General features: G+C 40.8%; 1 protein-coding gene across 1 annotated transcript; it reads left to right on the forward strand.

The window, feature by feature from the left end:
* The first annotated feature begins 1,960 nt into the window (after positions 1-1,960).
* LOC121895478 (tetraspanin-2-like) lies at positions 1,961-15,953 on the forward strand. The gene is made up of 8 exons (XM_042408646.1): positions 1,961-2,206; positions 8,885-8,987; positions 12,443-12,540; positions 12,649-12,723; positions 12,806-12,889; positions 13,042-13,098; positions 13,241-13,324; positions 13,428-15,953. The coding sequence occupies exons 1-8, from the start codon at positions 2,138-2,140 to the stop codon at positions 13,491-13,493; spliced, it is 636 nt and encodes a 211-aa protein (XP_042264580.1). The 5' UTR covers positions 1,961-2,137; the 3' UTR covers positions 13,494-15,953.
* The last annotated feature ends 1,616 nt before the right edge of the window (positions 15,954-17,569 follow it).

Below are 17,569 nucleotides of genomic sequence, written 5' to 3' on the forward strand. Positions count from 1 at the left end.
CTGTCTCTGGTTATATGAGGCTGACATACAAGATTAAACCAAATATAGTCGTACACAACGCAACCTATCTGCCTACTTAAAACCCAGAGCCATTGTAGACCATGTCAACCCCATGATGGGCCTGTTAAGTATCATGTTGAGCTGTAAAATGATCTAGTCTGCTATTTGTTATCTATTTTCATGGAGGTTATGACCTGCAAGCATTTTTCTTGTTCACATGGCTTGGAACCACATAGCAACTGGGCCACCAACGGCCAACAACAACTAACAAGCAAGGACACAATGGTCTTGTCCCAGTCTTATCAGCCTTTCCTTTTTTGGTACTGCCCTGGTTAGCGTCCAAACTAAACCTTTTAAATTTCCTTCCGTCCTCCACAGTTCCACTGAAGAGTCTCAAAAGACAAACTTTGCTGCTCTAAGAGTTACAGATGGTTCACCTTTGAGACCTCCACAAGTGAATGACTGAAAAGAGCCACATGTTGGTGATTATTCACGTTAATACATCATCTATGCATTTTTTTCTAACACTTCTCTCCATCGTCACTCCTGTGTGACTCCTCCTTCGCTCCAGTGTTCAGCCTGGCAGACTGCTTTGTTCCTCTATAAGGACATTTTCTAAGTGCCCAAATTTCCCTGCGATAAAACTAACTGCTATTTGGATGTTCCCTCCGCTCTCCATGGTTGTGGGGGAAATATTTATGTTGAAAATAGTGTTGCTGCTGAGTTACATGCTCCCAGTCTCTGATGACACTGAGGGAAGAAATCCAGCAGAGGGGCTACTCTTTCCATTTCATTACAGTAATAGTACATTTAGTTAGGGGAAGCCTCCTGTTGGAGCCTATCCACTGCTTTACACCAGGTTGAACCATGCTCTGAGGAAAAATGAGTCAACTGTGCGTTAAATAAACAGAAATGTGTTGTTTTAAAAGATTTTCCCTGAGCACTTACTTATTTAAACTGATTTTCATTAAATCTTTAGAAATTAAATCAAATGAGGAGGCCACAGACGATACATTTGTATGTCCCTCTTTAACTCATTACTAAGGACTGAATTCAGTGCCATGGGAACAGAAAAAGAAGCAAAAAATGTTTAAGGTCCCACTTCATCATTTGAAAATTAGTCAGTCTACTGATGAATAAACAGGCAACTAAATTGTTTTGATAACATTAACATTTCCTGTACATTTAAACCAGAAGGGACACATTCTGGTTTAAATGTACAGGAAATGTTTGAGAAAGTACTGTACTATTGTTGGGAAATATCTCTCAACACCACTTTTTTCTTGTAAAAGGGAGTTGTTTAATTCCTGTAATCAAATGATCAAGCAATCAAGTGATTACAAAACCTAACGGAACTTTTACAACTATTCATACAAGCTGTGAGCTTTCCCTTGCTTAATCACTGTTAGCAGCAAGCTTGTTCTGTGCATGAGGTTTGAATTGCAGCAACTCTTGTCATCAAATAAGCTGTTTCCCACATACTTCATATATGCATGACGAAAGTGTTGGTTAATAGCCTACTATGTCGTAATCATGAGAAAAACGGCCCACTACATATTGCAGTCAAACCATGAGAAACTGTGCAGGAATTATAGCAGGCAAGAAAATAACACAAAACTCACTAATTTGTCGGTGCCACGGACACTTTTTTGAATACTATAAATATTACATCACTACATCACAGTTTTAGCTTTATGAGATTTTACCATTTAAGTACCATAAAGTGTCGTATGCTAATCGGTACGTAATAAGGAGGGTTTTTTGTTTGTTTCAGTGAAAGCGACACTTCTGTAAATATTTGCCAAGTCCCCATCGTGTAGTCTCGGTCCCCCCTCTAGCCCCCCCCCTCTGTATTATTGAAAGGGGCGGGTTGGAAAGAGTCTAAGCGGATCCTGTGGTGTTTTGTGTACGTGCACGCGCGCGCATGTGTGTACGAGAGCGAGAGAGAGAGAGCGAGAGAGAAAGAGAGAGAGAGAGAGAGAGAGAGAGAGAGAGAGGGGCTACAGAAACAACGCGGCTTGGTGCACAAGTGTTGTGACCGGGGTGGACCGTTATTGTCACGTTGTGCGGAGCGAATAACACAGCCGTCAGAGCATTTTGCGAGGATAAAGGCAAAACACTGAGACATCCAGCCGAAATGGGGAAGGTGGAAGGAGGAATGAAATGCGTGAAATACCTTTTGTTCGTGTTCAACTTCATATTCTGGGTAAGTGCATGTTCGGCGGCCGTGGTGATGGAGCAGATGCAAGCTGTGCGTAAATGAACATGGAGCAAGTGCAGCAGTGCTCACTCCACACAGCTGCTGACTTTCACGCGCACGTGTTATTTTAGTAACGATGCTCACATTGTTTACGGCTTTTGCTCTTGTCCGACTGTTCTGTGCTTTATTTAGCAGCATTGTGCGGCGTGGGTTCACTCTGCGTGGCGCGGAAAGGGTGACAGCCAGATAGGTTTTTAGTTTTGACTCGCCGGACTCAAATCAGATTTTCCACAGAGGAAAAACCCGCCCCCTTTTTCCCGGTGAAGCGTGTTTTTGAAAGGAAGGGCTGAATGAAAAGACAGAGCCAGGGAGAGAGATTGAGAGACAGCATGGAAAACAAACTCAGCAGTTGGCTTCTTGCGCCCGCGAGGCTTCATTAACGAACACCGCAGAAGTGATTGATAAACGGAAGTCACTGAAAATCTCTCAACTGCTTCCTCTTCAGCAAAAAAGCAGCGCTTGGGTACTCATGAGGCACAAGAGAGTCACTTTACTTAAGACAAAGTGTCAGGTGGATGTGAAAGGTGTGTTTGTGTGTGTGTCCTGTACACATGCTTTGCACATGTGCCTTCATAAACCCCGAGGTCCTTGGTGAAGTCCATTCATAGTTCATGCTGTGAATGAACTCACACTAATCTCTCGCCATCCATTGTCTGCATGGATAACTTTGGTTGTGTGTGTAAGGTTGTCCGCTCTCAGTCCTCAGAGGGGAAGTTCCTTTGTGTGTGTGTGTGTGTGTGCGCGCGCGAGTGTGTGTGAGAGAGACATTTTCCAACAAGCATCTGTGGAGTGGATCAGGCACTGAGGGTAGAGTGAATGGATCCATTGTGACAGCGGGACAATAGCATAACTTCAGTCTGCTGCTCCTGCCTGCATAAGCAGTAGAGCCTGCTGGAGCCCTTAATACAGCGGCCCCACCAGTCCCATCATTGAGTTGTTCTATCTCCACTTAGAATTGCCACATCTCAGATGGGTGTGGCTGATATCTCCCTTGAAACATCATCTCTGTCTCTGCGTCCAGAGACAGAGATGACAGACAGATGGAGGAAGACGACAGGTCATTGCCCGACAGATGAGCAAATGCTTAGTGAGAGAAGAAAATGAGAGAAAGGAAGACAGAAAACGTGATGGGAGAAAAAAAGGGTCATTGGGAGATTGGAAGGGATATTCATGTGCGTGTGTGCGTGCGCTCACATGGCAAAAAGAAGAACAGTTGGCATGAACTTGACCCAGATAAAAATAGAATCAGTAGATCACTATGAGGACAAGTGGATATTCTGTTGATATGAGTGTATTACGTGTCACAGGACCACAGCAATATTCAAGTGATTGGATGCTCGTCCACTTTTTGGTGCTCTCTGCATATGCACATTCCCTGTACTCTTTCTGAGCAGTGATCACTCTCTGCTCATGATCACAGCATCCCAATCCCCCCTGGGCTGCAGCCCCCTCTGTTGATGGTGGAGTGAGAGAGGATGAGTGTGAATGTGTGCATTGAAAGCGGGTGGAGGAGGGGCAGATATGATTCCCTTCAAATCCCCCCATGAGCCCCGAGTGGACAGTATAGTGCAGACAGAGACAGGCCGGTGGCGCTTCTGTTGGACAGACTGTGACACTGAATGCTGTCAAAACATGAGCGCTGATAGACATACCCACACACACACACACACACACACACACACACACTTAAAACACAAAAATGAAGTTGTTTTTTACCTGAAAGATGAAGAGTTTAACCTCCCTCATTTCACAAAAACATACAAAGTGGCTCTGTGTTTATATATCTTTTCGAACATCATGATGAAGTGAGATTCTTGCACAGCCCTGTTATTGAATTTTATGGTAACACAGGCCAAGCTCTTGTGTATATTACTCTGATAGCTGCAAATACAACAGCTTGTATCAGAACATCAATGCCTAACTTGCTTGTCTGGTCTGTGTTTGCCTGTTATAGTTCAATGACTTCCCTGTTTAGTCAAAAATTAAACCGGTGAGTAAACAGCGTTGGGCAAACATTGCATCATAGTGATATGCGTGGATGGTGCACCGTATGCAACTGTCACATGAATTTTACCCCAGTGTTCTTCCTCATCATCAAAAAAAAACTGATTGGTTCATTTTTGCAGTGTTATGATCATGATTCATTTGGTTAGATAATGAAAAAGCATTAATGTGTTAGTTATCTGTCCAACAGAAAAAAAGCAACATCAGCATCACTCAAATGCCTTTGTGCAGCTGCAAAGCTCTTCACATTGAAAAGGCCACACCAGTGTTTATGCTTGTTTTCTGCATTTCTTGCTAAGTTTTAATTTTTTGTCATTGTTGTTTAAGGCCAAATTGTTGCAGACTCAACAACAACATCAGGACCTTTAAGCTAAATGGTCCTCCCTCAACCAAAAATTAAAACCGTGACACAAATGTTGATTCTTGCTTTGTTATAGGCGGTCTTTGTCAGCATAACCAATATCTGCCCAGGCTGACAGGAGTTTTAATATTTATTTTTCTGTGTTATTGTCCATGCCATTGCCTCTCAAACCATATTTAAACTATCAAGATATCCATTTCAACAATGTGACATTCAGCAGACTGGAATACTTTCTTCTTCTATATGCTTTAAGACTTCACTTAAAGACTTAATGACATTGCAAAAAGCTTTTAGACTTAGCCTAAAACAATTCAATTCTGTTGTCCAATTAAAGGTAATTGTTCTTTCTGATACAGCAATGTGCATAGTTTATGTCTTGAGATAAAACCTGTGATCAGTGGTGTCCCCCAAGGAAGTGTCCTGGGTCCATTGTTGTTTTTATCATATATCAGTGATAAATCAGTATGTCATTCGTTTCTTGATGTTGACAAGTCTTCATTATTAGTTTCTTTACATAAAGGTAGAATTGTGTCAGTTTTATTTAGTTCAAAACCAAAATTAAACAACTTATGTGAAACAAGCATAGTTGTAAAAGTGTTCAGAAACTGAATCCAGGGACTAAGTTCCTTGTCAGTTCCTTGTTCCTTGCATAGGGATTGTTTGATGCTGCTGGCATCATGTCTGGTACAGGGCTACTTTGACAGAAGCCAGTTTCAATAACTCAGTTATCGATAGAACAGGATCTGTTGTAGCTGATGTTACAGTTTGATTCAATAGAAAGTTATTTATTTATTCAGGAGCTTTTAAAATGTTATATTTTTATTGTTGCATGTAACCATGTTATTACATCATGTGGACCATATTTTATTGTCCATAACAAACAGCTGAGAGTAATATTTTTTATTGTCAAATGAACTTAACTAAACTAATGTAATAAGAAAATTTAAAACAAAATAAAGCAAGAATGTAACATCAGATTGACAAATTAACTGATTTCTCAATTTGGAAGAAATTGTTTTTCAAAGTTAACACAGCTTTACAGAAGAGGATTAGAGTTCTGACTTTAAACTTGGAATTATGACTTTAAACTCATAATTCAAATACATTTTTCACATGTGGCCATAATCTTCTTCTATACAATTTGGAGATCAATTATTCAGATTAGTTGGCAATTAGTTGAAATGTAGAAGAGGTGTCCAATATCTTGAATATTTCTGTTAAAATTTACTAATGTTAAAATCAGCGTTGACACTGAAACTAAATTGTTCCAGTGCTCAGACCTACAAACACACTTGTCTGTACAGTATGTTTCACTACACTCCCCCACCCTCGCCCTATGGTAGAGTACAATGGGATTTACTCCACCCGTAATTATCTCACTCCTATTTACAATTTCCCTCTGCCCATCATTTTTAATGTGCCCTTGTGTCTGTTTTCCCAAACATATGCTAGACTGAGGACTATTTTGAACAAGCTTAAATCACTCACCAGTGACTGCTGGATTTGAAGACGTAGTTTACAGCTTTTTTGCTTTCATATTCTGCTTTTGCTTTAATTTACAGCAAAGCCCTATTTTTTTCATGAAAATAAGGTCTAACCTAGAAAGCGGATAATGCCACAGACTGTCTCTGACCAAGACCACAGCCCTGTGTCAGCTCAGCCCCTGCTCTCATGGAAATTCCCCCTCACAAAAACACTATTTAACAGCACTGTTAAAAAAGTACACCATAAAAGAACCTCAATAAAGCTTCGAGATTTCCATCCCCTTCAAGAAATACCCAGACATGCAAACTATCATCAGAGCTGTTGGGACAGAAAGAGGACACAGGTTAGAGTTAAATCTGAAAAAGATGCTTCTTTAGTCCGTGTCCGCGGGCAAAGAAAAAAGATGATGGGTCCTCTAACAACTTATTCTCTCTTTCTTTCTCCCTTCCCTTTTTCATGATCTCTTTCATTGTGTTTGTCTGTTTCCCTCCTATTGTGCGCCAAAGCATATAGTCACAGGGAGACACTGGGTCTTTGTCCCACTGTGATGTTAGGAGGGAGGGGTTGAGATGGGGTGGGGTAGAGGAGGGGGATACATGGAGATAAGTCAGGGGGTGGCGGGGTAGATTTGGGAGGTAGAAGCAGGCAGAAGGGAGGGGTGTGTCTGGTGTCAGCCAGGGTAATGATGATGGACAAAGTGGTGGGGGGTATTTAAGTAGTGAGGGGGTTAATGGGACCTTTGGGATAGTCAGGCTCGGGAGTGCCAGGATTGAGAATGTACTTAGCATGTCAGCTACTGACTAAAATGAGAGCTTTCAGTGCGGTATACATCAATAGATCTGGTTTAGAAAAGGTTTTTAAATGTAGCCATAATAGTAATGAGGTTTGGCTGAGCACTAAGCTCTTTTCAACTGGGAAACAACCACCTGCTCCCCTGTACAACACAAACACAATCTACAGTAGCTTGGGATGACCCAGCGCCTCCAGCACTAGGTGCATATCCACACAATTCAGTCGGCAGCAATCCTCACCACACACCTCCACCAACACCATTGCACCATCAGGTGTTCCGACAAATACCAGCACTAAATAGATCCAGAGCCCATATTCAGACTAATCCAACAAGCCTACAGATCCGCTGCCTTCACTTCGTCATGCTTTATCACTTTGGACCTGCTAATCCTGAAACCCCAAGAGCTCAGCTGTCCCATACATCAGCACGCATGACACTAAATCCTCAGTTTGGGAGGAAGCCGGCTTCCCAACACCTGCATGCTGATGGTTTACAACTGAGCTACTGGCTTTACTTCAGACCAACACCATAAAATATAAACTGCGGATTGGAGTGGAGGAGGACAGGAGTGTAGACAGTGAGGGTGAGGATAAGATACAGAAGATAAAGAATGAAAAAGGTTTGCAGAACCAGAAAAAGGCAGAGATTTGGTGAACAAGAGGTCACGAAGATTCAGACGTAGAACAGCTTGTTATGTCTGAACTTGGCAACAGGGTTTGTTTCAATAAATTCACTTATCACAGCATAAGGACACGGAAACAGTCATACAAACAGCGGTCTACCTAAATACTGAGATCTAGGACACAGAGAGACCATGTGACAAGCACTCCTAAATACTCTCCATTTAGACAAATCATTTTATTTCTCTGCACACAGACACACATAAACACTGTGTTGTTTTGAAGCTCCGCTCAGAGATTTTTAGACTAGATTATCCTCAGGGGGCATGGGCTCAGTGATCATTAAAACCTCTCGGTATTGGAGCATCCGTGACAGTTTCTGTCCTTCAGAGCATCTCAGATCACAGAGAAAAAAAGCATTTACTTCAAGGTCCTCTGACATTAGAGAAAAATAGTTTGCTTTAAAGCGGGGGCATTGCAGGGAGTATGATTGTGTTCAATGTATACTGATGGTGGTTTACATGAAGGAAAATATGAGCTACATGTAACCACATTTCCAAACAAACAGGAGGGCCTGTTTAAGCTCAAGGTGCCACACTGCTGCCCACAGCCAAGCGGGTCATTTTCTCCCTACTGAGAAGCCAGAGATTGTTACAGGGTGTTTTAAATTTCAAAGTCACTTTTTTTTTCTGGCGTCTGCTGGTCTAAAACACTTAAATCATCCACCCCTAACATAGACAGATATTCAGACCTATTGTTTTGACACAAAATATTCACTTTTAGCCTAACTAGCCCTTAGTGAAATTATACTTCTGTTGCCTGAGTGCAAAGGGTGGAGGGCCAGAGTGGAAACTCCACGGCACCGTTTGCTTTATTTATGTGGAAAATCACAATTAGGCAGAGCAAAAGAACAAGCCCTCTGAAGGCCGGGAAAAAAACATGCACTCCCACTGTTCTACTTGAGATGAAAAAGTTGTTGCATTTGTAATGAATGCTGAAACCAATTTGCTGCAATGATGTCAGATCTGAGCCCTGATAGTGAGAAACATGCTTTGGTATGAAATACATAACATAAAATTGATTATCAACTTCAAAGTTATTGACTGTATTTCTGCAACCACGCGCTATTTTAATGATTATTACATCTTTAACCACAGAAGAGGAAAGAAGATGAGGGAACACTAGTGTGGGAAAACAGTTGGTATTTATTAGGGTTTGGTTTAAAGCCTGCATCCACATGAGACTTGACAGTGCATGATTGCAGACCACTGGTTCTCTATTTTTCTGTTTTTTTATGCATTTTCTGTAATAAAAACGTAGCAAAAGCTTATTGCATGTCTTTCTGTCCTCTCTCCCTACAGTTGATGGGATCCTTGGTTCTGGCAGTGGGACTGTGGCTACGTTTTGATCCAAAAACTGTGTCTCTGCTCAGTGGCGATAAGGCTCCAGACACCTTCTTCATTGGTGAGTATTATAGCACACCTCAGATTGTCTTCACAGTTAAGGAGCACACAGTGTAAGTGTGTAACAATATGCTGTATCAAACTGTATTGCTTAATACAAAAACAATGATTCAATGCATGTGTTGAACAACGTACCACACATTTTGTACAAAATCTGTTGAAGTACTGTTGTCAACCAGAACCTGTTTTTGTCAGCACATCAGGTTATTTTTCTTGAAAAGAAAGAAAGTTTTCTTGCTTGGGTTTGTGTCTATTTATGACTTTTTATGGGTCTGTTAATGGATCAAGAAAAGTGTTTGACTGGCAATATAAAAGGAAATTGGAAATGTATGGCACATTCTCCTTATTTTTGCTGTATTAAACCATGAATTTTGCAAACTAGGAACGATCCTTAGAGCAGGGAGGAAAAGTGAAGACTGACTTTTGACTATGACTTTTTTATTTTAAAAAAAATAAATCTATAAATTAAAGCTCCTACTGTATTTCTGTATAATTTTTAATGGCCTACATACATATCAAAAACCAAAATCAATTTCATGTTGTTGTCTTCTTTATCATTCTCAGTCTGGAGAAAGGCTTAAAAATGTTTATTGACATGTTTCCATGCAACTCCCTTCGCCTCTAAATAAATTTCTGTCATTACGTCAGAGGGGATATCCCCACCCCTGTTATGGAATTTTCCAACTTTAGGGGTTACAAATTGGTTTACTCTGGGTCAAGTCTGGTCCTTGAGGTCACACTGTAATTCTTAAGCAGGAAGGGGACATATTCTCCTCTCCTTGAGACTCCAGCTGTCTGTGATGTTTTGGGGAAAGCAGAAACCTCTCTGATAGAGGGTAAATCAGCATTGCCATGGTCACCAAGGTCGAAGGAGGCTGTCCTAGACAACACAGATAGGTGGATGTCACAGGTAAAATGCAGTTCCTTGTTTAGAAACTAGTGAACCAATTAGACAAATTTTTCATATTTTAGGCTGATAAAGACTAGGACTCAGACCTTCAGGGGCGAGAACTGAAAGAGACAACATTGGAGCAGAACACTCTGGTGTTTACTGTTTTCGGTTCTCCACTTGGCCAGGTGCTTCAATAAACCTGCCGATAGTTTTAAAAGTGTGTACACAAGGCAAATAGCTTGCTTCGTCCATCTGGCTTTAGACCACTGCTACTGTACCAAGGAGAAAAGTGTGAAAAGAACTTTGATGCCACTGAAGATGTTGTTGAAATCTATTTGTGTGTAATGCTTTAATGTGTCTGTTGGTGTGTAATGTCTTAATGTGTGAGTGTGAAAATGGGCAACAAGGCATCCAAAGCAGTGAGTAGAACAGAATCTACAACCGAATTAATCAACTCACCAAAAGATAAGAGGAAGACTACTTGTGTTTCAGTAGAAAATAAACATAGCAATTTGTAACTGAACAGGTTTATTGAAGCACCTGGCCAAGTGGAGAACCGAAAACAGTAAACACCAGAGTGTTCTACTCCAATGCTGTCTCTTTCTGTTCTTGCCCCTGAAGATCTGAGTCCTAGTCTTTATCAGCCTACAATATGAACAATTAGTCTAATTGGTTCACTAGTTTCTAAACAAGGAACTGCATTTTACCAGTGACAGTTTATGTCACGTTGCATGGAACTTCCGCTGTTTTGGTTTGAATGTCTGACTGTGTCAATAGAATCTACGCATCCACCTATCTGTGTTGTCTTGTTGAATATAACACACACACAGGCCTTGGGTATAAAAGAAAACTATCCAAAGTCTTGGTAAGTCTGTCAGTGAATGTGCAGAAGGCTGGTGATTGTTCTGATAAATTATAGCCACATTTTGGCTTCCATACATGGATGAAGTTTTTTTGCTTATTAGGTGTGTGCATGCCTCTTTCATGCTGGCGATGAGTGTGAATATCAGGAAATGACAGCTGTATATAGAGCGTAAATACACTACAAGGATGCTAACCACCTTCCAGTCAGTCACTCTGCCCACACGAGAGACAGGAGGGGAGGAGGGACAGTTAAAAGGCATATGGAAGAGGACAATCATAGAAACAGATGGGGATCCATGGCAAAGATTTGAAGGAAAAACAAGACGGGATGTCACATGAAATAACTGGGCAAGAGAGGAGAGAGATGTGTTTAGCTGCTGAGTGTAGGACTCGTCTTCTGCATCCACGCACAGCAATTTGTGTGAAAGCAACGATAATGTCAGTTATTTTAACAGTCTCCAGACTAAACTATTCTATTCTTGATTGGTACTTTATTTTCTTCCCTGAAGCCAGCTTGATAAGGTTGTGTAACGTTGGACTAGTGTTACAGAAAGTTATTTTCATACATTTTTGTCATCACTTCTTCATCACTTCTCTTTGTGTGTGCATGTGCACTAAGACTCAGATCGCCATGTGGCTCGACTTAGGATGGTTGGCATCTGTCAGGTCCTCTGAGAGTATAGTGCTACACATGGCTTTGACAGTGAGAGTGCTGTCCCCACAGGCGCAGCTGAAAGCGCTCAACAGTTGCTATGTCTTGTTCCCATGGCACCAAGCCAACACAAATCTTTTTTCTTTGTACTTCAAAATGATGTATTGTTAAAAAAAACCTCAGAGTAAGAGCAGTTTGTGAGTGCAACTACATCTCATGTCACCAGTTGTTATGAGTTAAGAGCTGATCAGCATGCTAACTGATCATTTGACACCTCAAGTTGCCAACTGAACAACAAAAGGAGTGACGCTCCAAACTCAGTCACTGTATCACATCAAGTCTTTTTGTTGACACACTTGGAGTTCCTATGAACCATGTTCTTCTCTTGTTCCCACCTGAGCCCACATCACCTGGGGGCTGAGACGTCCTCTCTCACCCCTTCCTCTGCTGAGGCGTCGCTTAGCAGCAGACTCCACCTGTACGAGGGCACACTGGTGGAGCCGATCTGTTGTTGAGCTTCTCCCTGCAGACCTACCCATGATGTACTTTTCCTAATCAGTGGGTTAATAGGACTTCAAAGCATCCCCACTTAGACCTCCCTAAATCATGCCAACAAGGCTTTTTATAAGTCATCTCATATGGGTACACTATTAGAAGGCGCAACAAGTGGGTCCACTCTAAAAAAGGATTTGACAAAGCACCAATCACTTTGCTGCCATTTGTTCGCCTGACCACAGAAATAGTACAGTCTGAAATGTTAATGCCACTGTCTGAGCTCTGCTTGGCAGTCTAGATAGAGTGACTCTTTCATTTTACATTCTCAGCTCTCTGCTGCCTCCTGCTGGTGTCTTGATATATTAAAATTGTAGATTAACTGAATGGCCCGTCTCAGGACTGAGCATATTAAAAAATAAGTGGTAGGTGATCAAACAGCACCTTTTTAGACTGACAAATCTTACTTATGTTGATCTATGGAATATATCAAAGTGCAGAATATGCTGATGCTGGTTTTTCACCTTATAATTAAAGACCTGCCGGTTCGTTCTAGGTGTGTATATCCTGATAGGTGCTGGCAGTCTGGTAATGCTGGTTGGTTTCTTTGGCTGCTGTGGAGCTGTTAGAGAATCTCAATGCTTGCTGGGTTCGGTGAGTACAAATGCATACAAACACATGAGTAAGAAACTGAACTGAAATGCACCTATAAACTATTTACAAGAACTGTATATTTATTGTCATCTGTGTATTTTTTTTCAGTTCTTTGCCTGTCTGTTGATCATCTTTGGAGCTGAGGTGGCAGCAGGGGTGTTTGGATTCCTAAACAAAGACAAGGTACATTTATTATTTCACAGCTGGAGTAGTTGATATGATGTTTTTGCATAGTACAATAATTCACCTTTCCTCTCTCATACAGATAATAGAAGATGTTCAGAACTTCTACACAACAACCTATAATGAAAACAGTAACAGCACATCGATCGTCTCATACCAGAATGTAGTAAGTCAAAAATAACAGATTATTACAGTTTTTTTCGTTACAGCACATTAATACAGTGCTCTTAATGTAGAAAAAAATTGCATATTAAAAGGAATTTAGCATTTGCTCATGTACATGCTTCGATCATGTAACGTCTTACTTCTCACTTTCAGCTGAACTGTTGTGGAACTCGGGCTAGCCCCTGTCCTAATAACAAATCGGACATAAAGGTGAGATCTGTCTGCTCCAGACTCAAAATGCAAATTAAATTCTGCTATTTTGTTGTCCTGTGAGTGAATCATGGTGCTATACAAAACATCCTGGTTTACTAGAACTTAACACTACTTGAATCCGCGTATCTTTGGTGAACAGGACTGTGAGACAGGCATCCAGGACTTCTTCAACAGTAAACTCTTCATCATTGGGTACGTGGGCATCGGCATCGCTGGAGTCATGGTGAGTCAGGATCTGAGAATAGTTGAAAACACTCAAACACAGGTTGTGATTGGGAATGTTTTTTGTTTTTTTTAAAGTTAAACATCTACTTTCCTCTTAACAGATCATCGGGATGATCTTCAGTATGGTGCTCTGCTGTGCTATTCGGAACAGCAGAGAGGTCATCTAAGCTGCCCCTCACCCCTAATGTACCCAGCCCAGAAAGACTGTACAGCCTTCAAATCAGATGTTAACCCCTGTCCATCATCTACCCAGGGACCCAGGAAATAGACCATGTTCAAAAAGTCCTTCCCACTATGGTGCTCAACCCAGCTCTCCTGGTCTTTCTCTATTTTTTCTGTATTTTTTTCTTTATTTATTTGCTGTGACAAGCAAAGTAGTATGCTGTACTCTTAGTCATTCACATATTCAGTGGGAACAGTACCTCTATTTGTGATGTTGACCCTACAATCTTTCAAATTGTTTTTCCTCATGGCCATTTGGCTACCACTACAAATTTTAAACCACATACTGTTGCAGTGGTGTCAATGCTTTTTCACATAGTCTTGACACTGACCCTTTGGCTGTGGGAAACTTAAGCCCTGAGAGAGCAATCTGAGGTGAAAGCAGCTGAGTTTGCTTGTCCATTTCACACAAATGAACACACACACACACACACGCACGCACACGCGCATGACACACAAGCACAGCAATGTTATGCTACGTGAAACCACGGCCTTAAAAAAGGTTGTCTGGCATCTCGTAGGGAATCCTGATTGGTGGAATCGGAGTGGAGTGGAGTGGAGAGGGAATGGCAAGTGAATGCTTCGAGAGTGCATCCATCATGCACACATCACACACATATAACACACACACTGTGAACTGTGCAACCAACACAAATTGCTGTCTACAAGACAAATCCACAGTTATCATAAAGGGATAATTCAACATTTGGGGAGATATGCTTATTTAATTTCTTGCTGAGAGTTAGGTGAAAATATTTATAGCATTCCGAAGTCTGCATGGTAAATATGAAGCTACAGCCAACAGCCAGTTAGCTTAGCTTAGCATAAAGACTTGAAATTTGGGGGAACAGCCAGCCTGGCTCTGAGGGGAAGTTTTTTTTTTTTGAGAGTGGTATCAGTTTTCTCATCTAACTCTTGGCAAGTAAGCGTGTTTCCCAACATTAGAGTCATATGTTGAACAAAAATAAATGCAAAAGCTGCATGGAGAAGTAGGAAAAGTATATCCAAAATTCTGCATTTGAAAATGGTTAGCAAAAAGCATAGATGATTTGTAGTTAAGGAGCTAAAACTTGCAAACACATTGGTATGGTCCTTTAAAGATGATTATAAAAACAGCCTCAGGCGAACGGAACTACAGACTAAATTCTCTCTTTATCCCAAAGGAAAAGCTCCTCATCTGTTTGGCAGAGCGACCTGATGACATAAATACCACTTCCTACCCTTTCTTTGTTGATATGTATGCTCTCTTAGACTCTCTTACATAAGAGAGCGCCCATGAGTCTGTGTTGACTATATGTCAAAAAGACCCAGATCAGGTGGACATGTTTACAGGCTAAACATATACTAGGTTGTTAACTGAGAATAGGCACCGGGGCTGTGAAATTCAGTTATCCAAGCCAGGCCTTTGATCTCTTCCCACTTCCATCTTTTTTCCCCTCTGTGCCTTGAAAGTACACCGCCTACCATAAAAACTCAGAAACAAACCTTTATATTCCTCTCACCTCATCAACATCAGCAGATAGGAGGGCCGGACAGACATGTTCAACCTGGAATCACTTCCATTTATCCAAGTTCAATCAGGACACTGTTAATTCTGCAGGGTCTATTCCAAGTGTCAGGACTCCGTTATGTAAATATGTGTGAGTTTTTTGTAGTTGTACATTATTTGTGGCTGATTTGACCGTTATTATTTAACATGCTGTGTGTAGACAGAGGCTTGCAGTAGTTGTACAGTGTTGTAGTCATGACAGTGTTTGCGATAGTCAAACAGAGCCAAAACAGCCCCTTAACGTGCCTTTCTTTGATAACAAGCTATTTTTGAACAGCAGGCTGTCTGGACGTAGCGAAAGAACGTAGCAAAAGTGTACATATGTTTGTAGAGTTGGACTGCAATTGAATTGTCACACACATTCGACGAGTAGCACATACGGCTCGATTGACTTACCATTACTATTTTAGTGTGTAAAAGTGTCACACTCAATTGTGTCTTCCAAGCCAAGAGAGCTGAAGTGGTGAAAGCAACTCATTCATCAGCCAACTATTTCAAAAGCCTCTTGACACTAAGAAAATCTCAATTATCTTAATATTGTTTATATCCAAATGACGAGAGGCCAGTAGGCGGTGTTACATCTGAGGAGACAAGACTATCACTTCAGAGGCTAGAACAGGTTAGAACTGGATGAACTAGAAACAGGTTTAGTGCTACTCAATCCACAAAGCTGTTACTTTGTTCTTCAGTTATTTGTTGGAGCAAATCTAAAGATATAACATACTGTGCACCTAAAAACATTGTGTACGCTGTCGAGCCTTTCATAGTTGATTGTGTGTGGTAATTTATTTTAATACCATTCCAGGCTTCTCAGGAAGATAGGTGTTTGAAGTTTAATAAAGCATTTAAAGTTTTACATAGTTTCCTGTGTCTCATTTCATCGCAGAAGTTCTGGTATCATTTACTGTTATATTGAAATGTGTTATCTTTTCAAAGGAACTGGCACAAGAAGTACAGATAAGTCCATTAGTAAAGTGATAAAAAGATGGATATCTCTAGCGTGACAGCATGTCACGTCATGTTCTAGGAGCTTATACCAAGTAACAGGTTTTTTGAGTTATCTGGATGACTACAGCTTCAAACCCAGAATAGAACATCAGTTTATGTGCAGGATTCGAGGGGGCTGTCGAAAGTCAGCAAAGTTATCCAAATAACTCAGTAAACCTGCTTCTTGGAAAACATTTAAGGGTATGCTTGGCAAAAACAGAAAACATTCAACTTAGGCATGTTGACTGAGCCTTGTCAAATGCTTTTCACATGTACATGTCCAAATGTACTGAGTTTGGTTTTCAATAACAAAAGTATCAGAATATTTTGGCATATAAGTCATTTTAGTTGATTCTGGCAAGCAGCTTTTTTTTTTTTACTTTCTATGGATTTTTTTTTTTCAATATTTAAAAACTTCTCTTATAGCATCAAAGACATCTCTTGATCCTGATACCGGTCTGCATCAGAGTCCTCCATTACACACACAGCCCCAGTCACATACTCTGCTTCCTGCATTGGTTTCAGGGCCTGAAAGTATACCAGTAAATCAACACAAGTCCTTTCCAGTACTGAAATACATCCTCTATACCTTGCCAAATATAATTCATGTAGGCTGATATTTTCATCAGATTACATGTGAAAATGTGTGCATGAGAATGTGCAGTGCTGACATTAAAATAAGTACATAAAGGATGATTTTTATTCCCTCTGAAGAAAGGAAAATACACTTTTTCAATTCTTTTGAACAGAAAATAAACATGAATTCCATCAGCATACATCTATCAACTAAACATGTAGTAGATATCCAGTTGTAGTGGAGTATACTGTAGTTGTAGATACTAATTTAGAATCATCAGTCACATGATCTCCAGGAAAGCCAGTACTAATTAGCTGTAGTACATAGTATACGGTATCAGGAATAAGGTGCTTAAGGTGGTAAAAATGTATTATGTTTTAGCAGAGTATGGCTTTAACGCAGCTTGTAAAGAATCAAAGTGACCCACTTAAGAGAATTTTCTTTTAATGTTTTAAAATCACTTTCAACCTGTTAACTTACATCGTAAACTAATTTGCATTATATTTCTTCCCAACCGATTGTATCTGATATCCCCTGTGATTAAGTAGTTTTCCAGGTTTAGTAGTGTGAGGCTCATGTCAGAGTTTCACCTTTCTGCACTTGAGCTTAAAGGACAGCTGGATATTTAGTTGAGGGGATAGATATGCATGCGGTGCAGAAGAGCCTGCAGGAATACCCCGGGTAGAGTTTCTCCAGCACTGCAGCATGAGCATTTCTACTGGCGCAAATGTATCCATGTGGGTGATACATGTGCAGAGGAGTAGGGTAACACCTTTCAAGCTTGCGTGAGAAACTGTATTAGATGGTCTCCAGTCAACCTGCTGCTAGTTTCCAAAAGCTCTATCTGAGAACACATTACTGAATGAGTTCCATCTCTGTGATTGTAGACTATACACACACACTGCACA

The sequence above is a fragment of the Thunnus maccoyii genome, chromosome 4 (assembly GCF_910596095.1).
Source record: "Thunnus maccoyii chromosome 4, fThuMac1.1, whole genome shotgun sequence".
NCBI lineage: Eukaryota > Metazoa > Chordata > Actinopteri > Scombriformes > Scombridae > Thunnus > Thunnus maccoyii.

Coding starts and splice junctions, on each gene's coding strand:
- LOC121895478 (XM_042408646.1), top strand. CDS start 2,138: ATGGGGAAGGTGGAAGGAGGAATGAAATGCGTGAAATACCTTTTGTTC. Junction 12,724..12,805: donor GATTCCTAAACAAAGACAAG/GTACATTTATTA, acceptor TCTCTCATACAG/ATAATAGAAGATGTTCAGAA. Junction 13,325..13,427: donor TCGGCATCGCTGGAGTCATG/GTGAGTCAGGAT, acceptor TCCTCTTAACAG/ATCATCGGGATGATCTTCAG.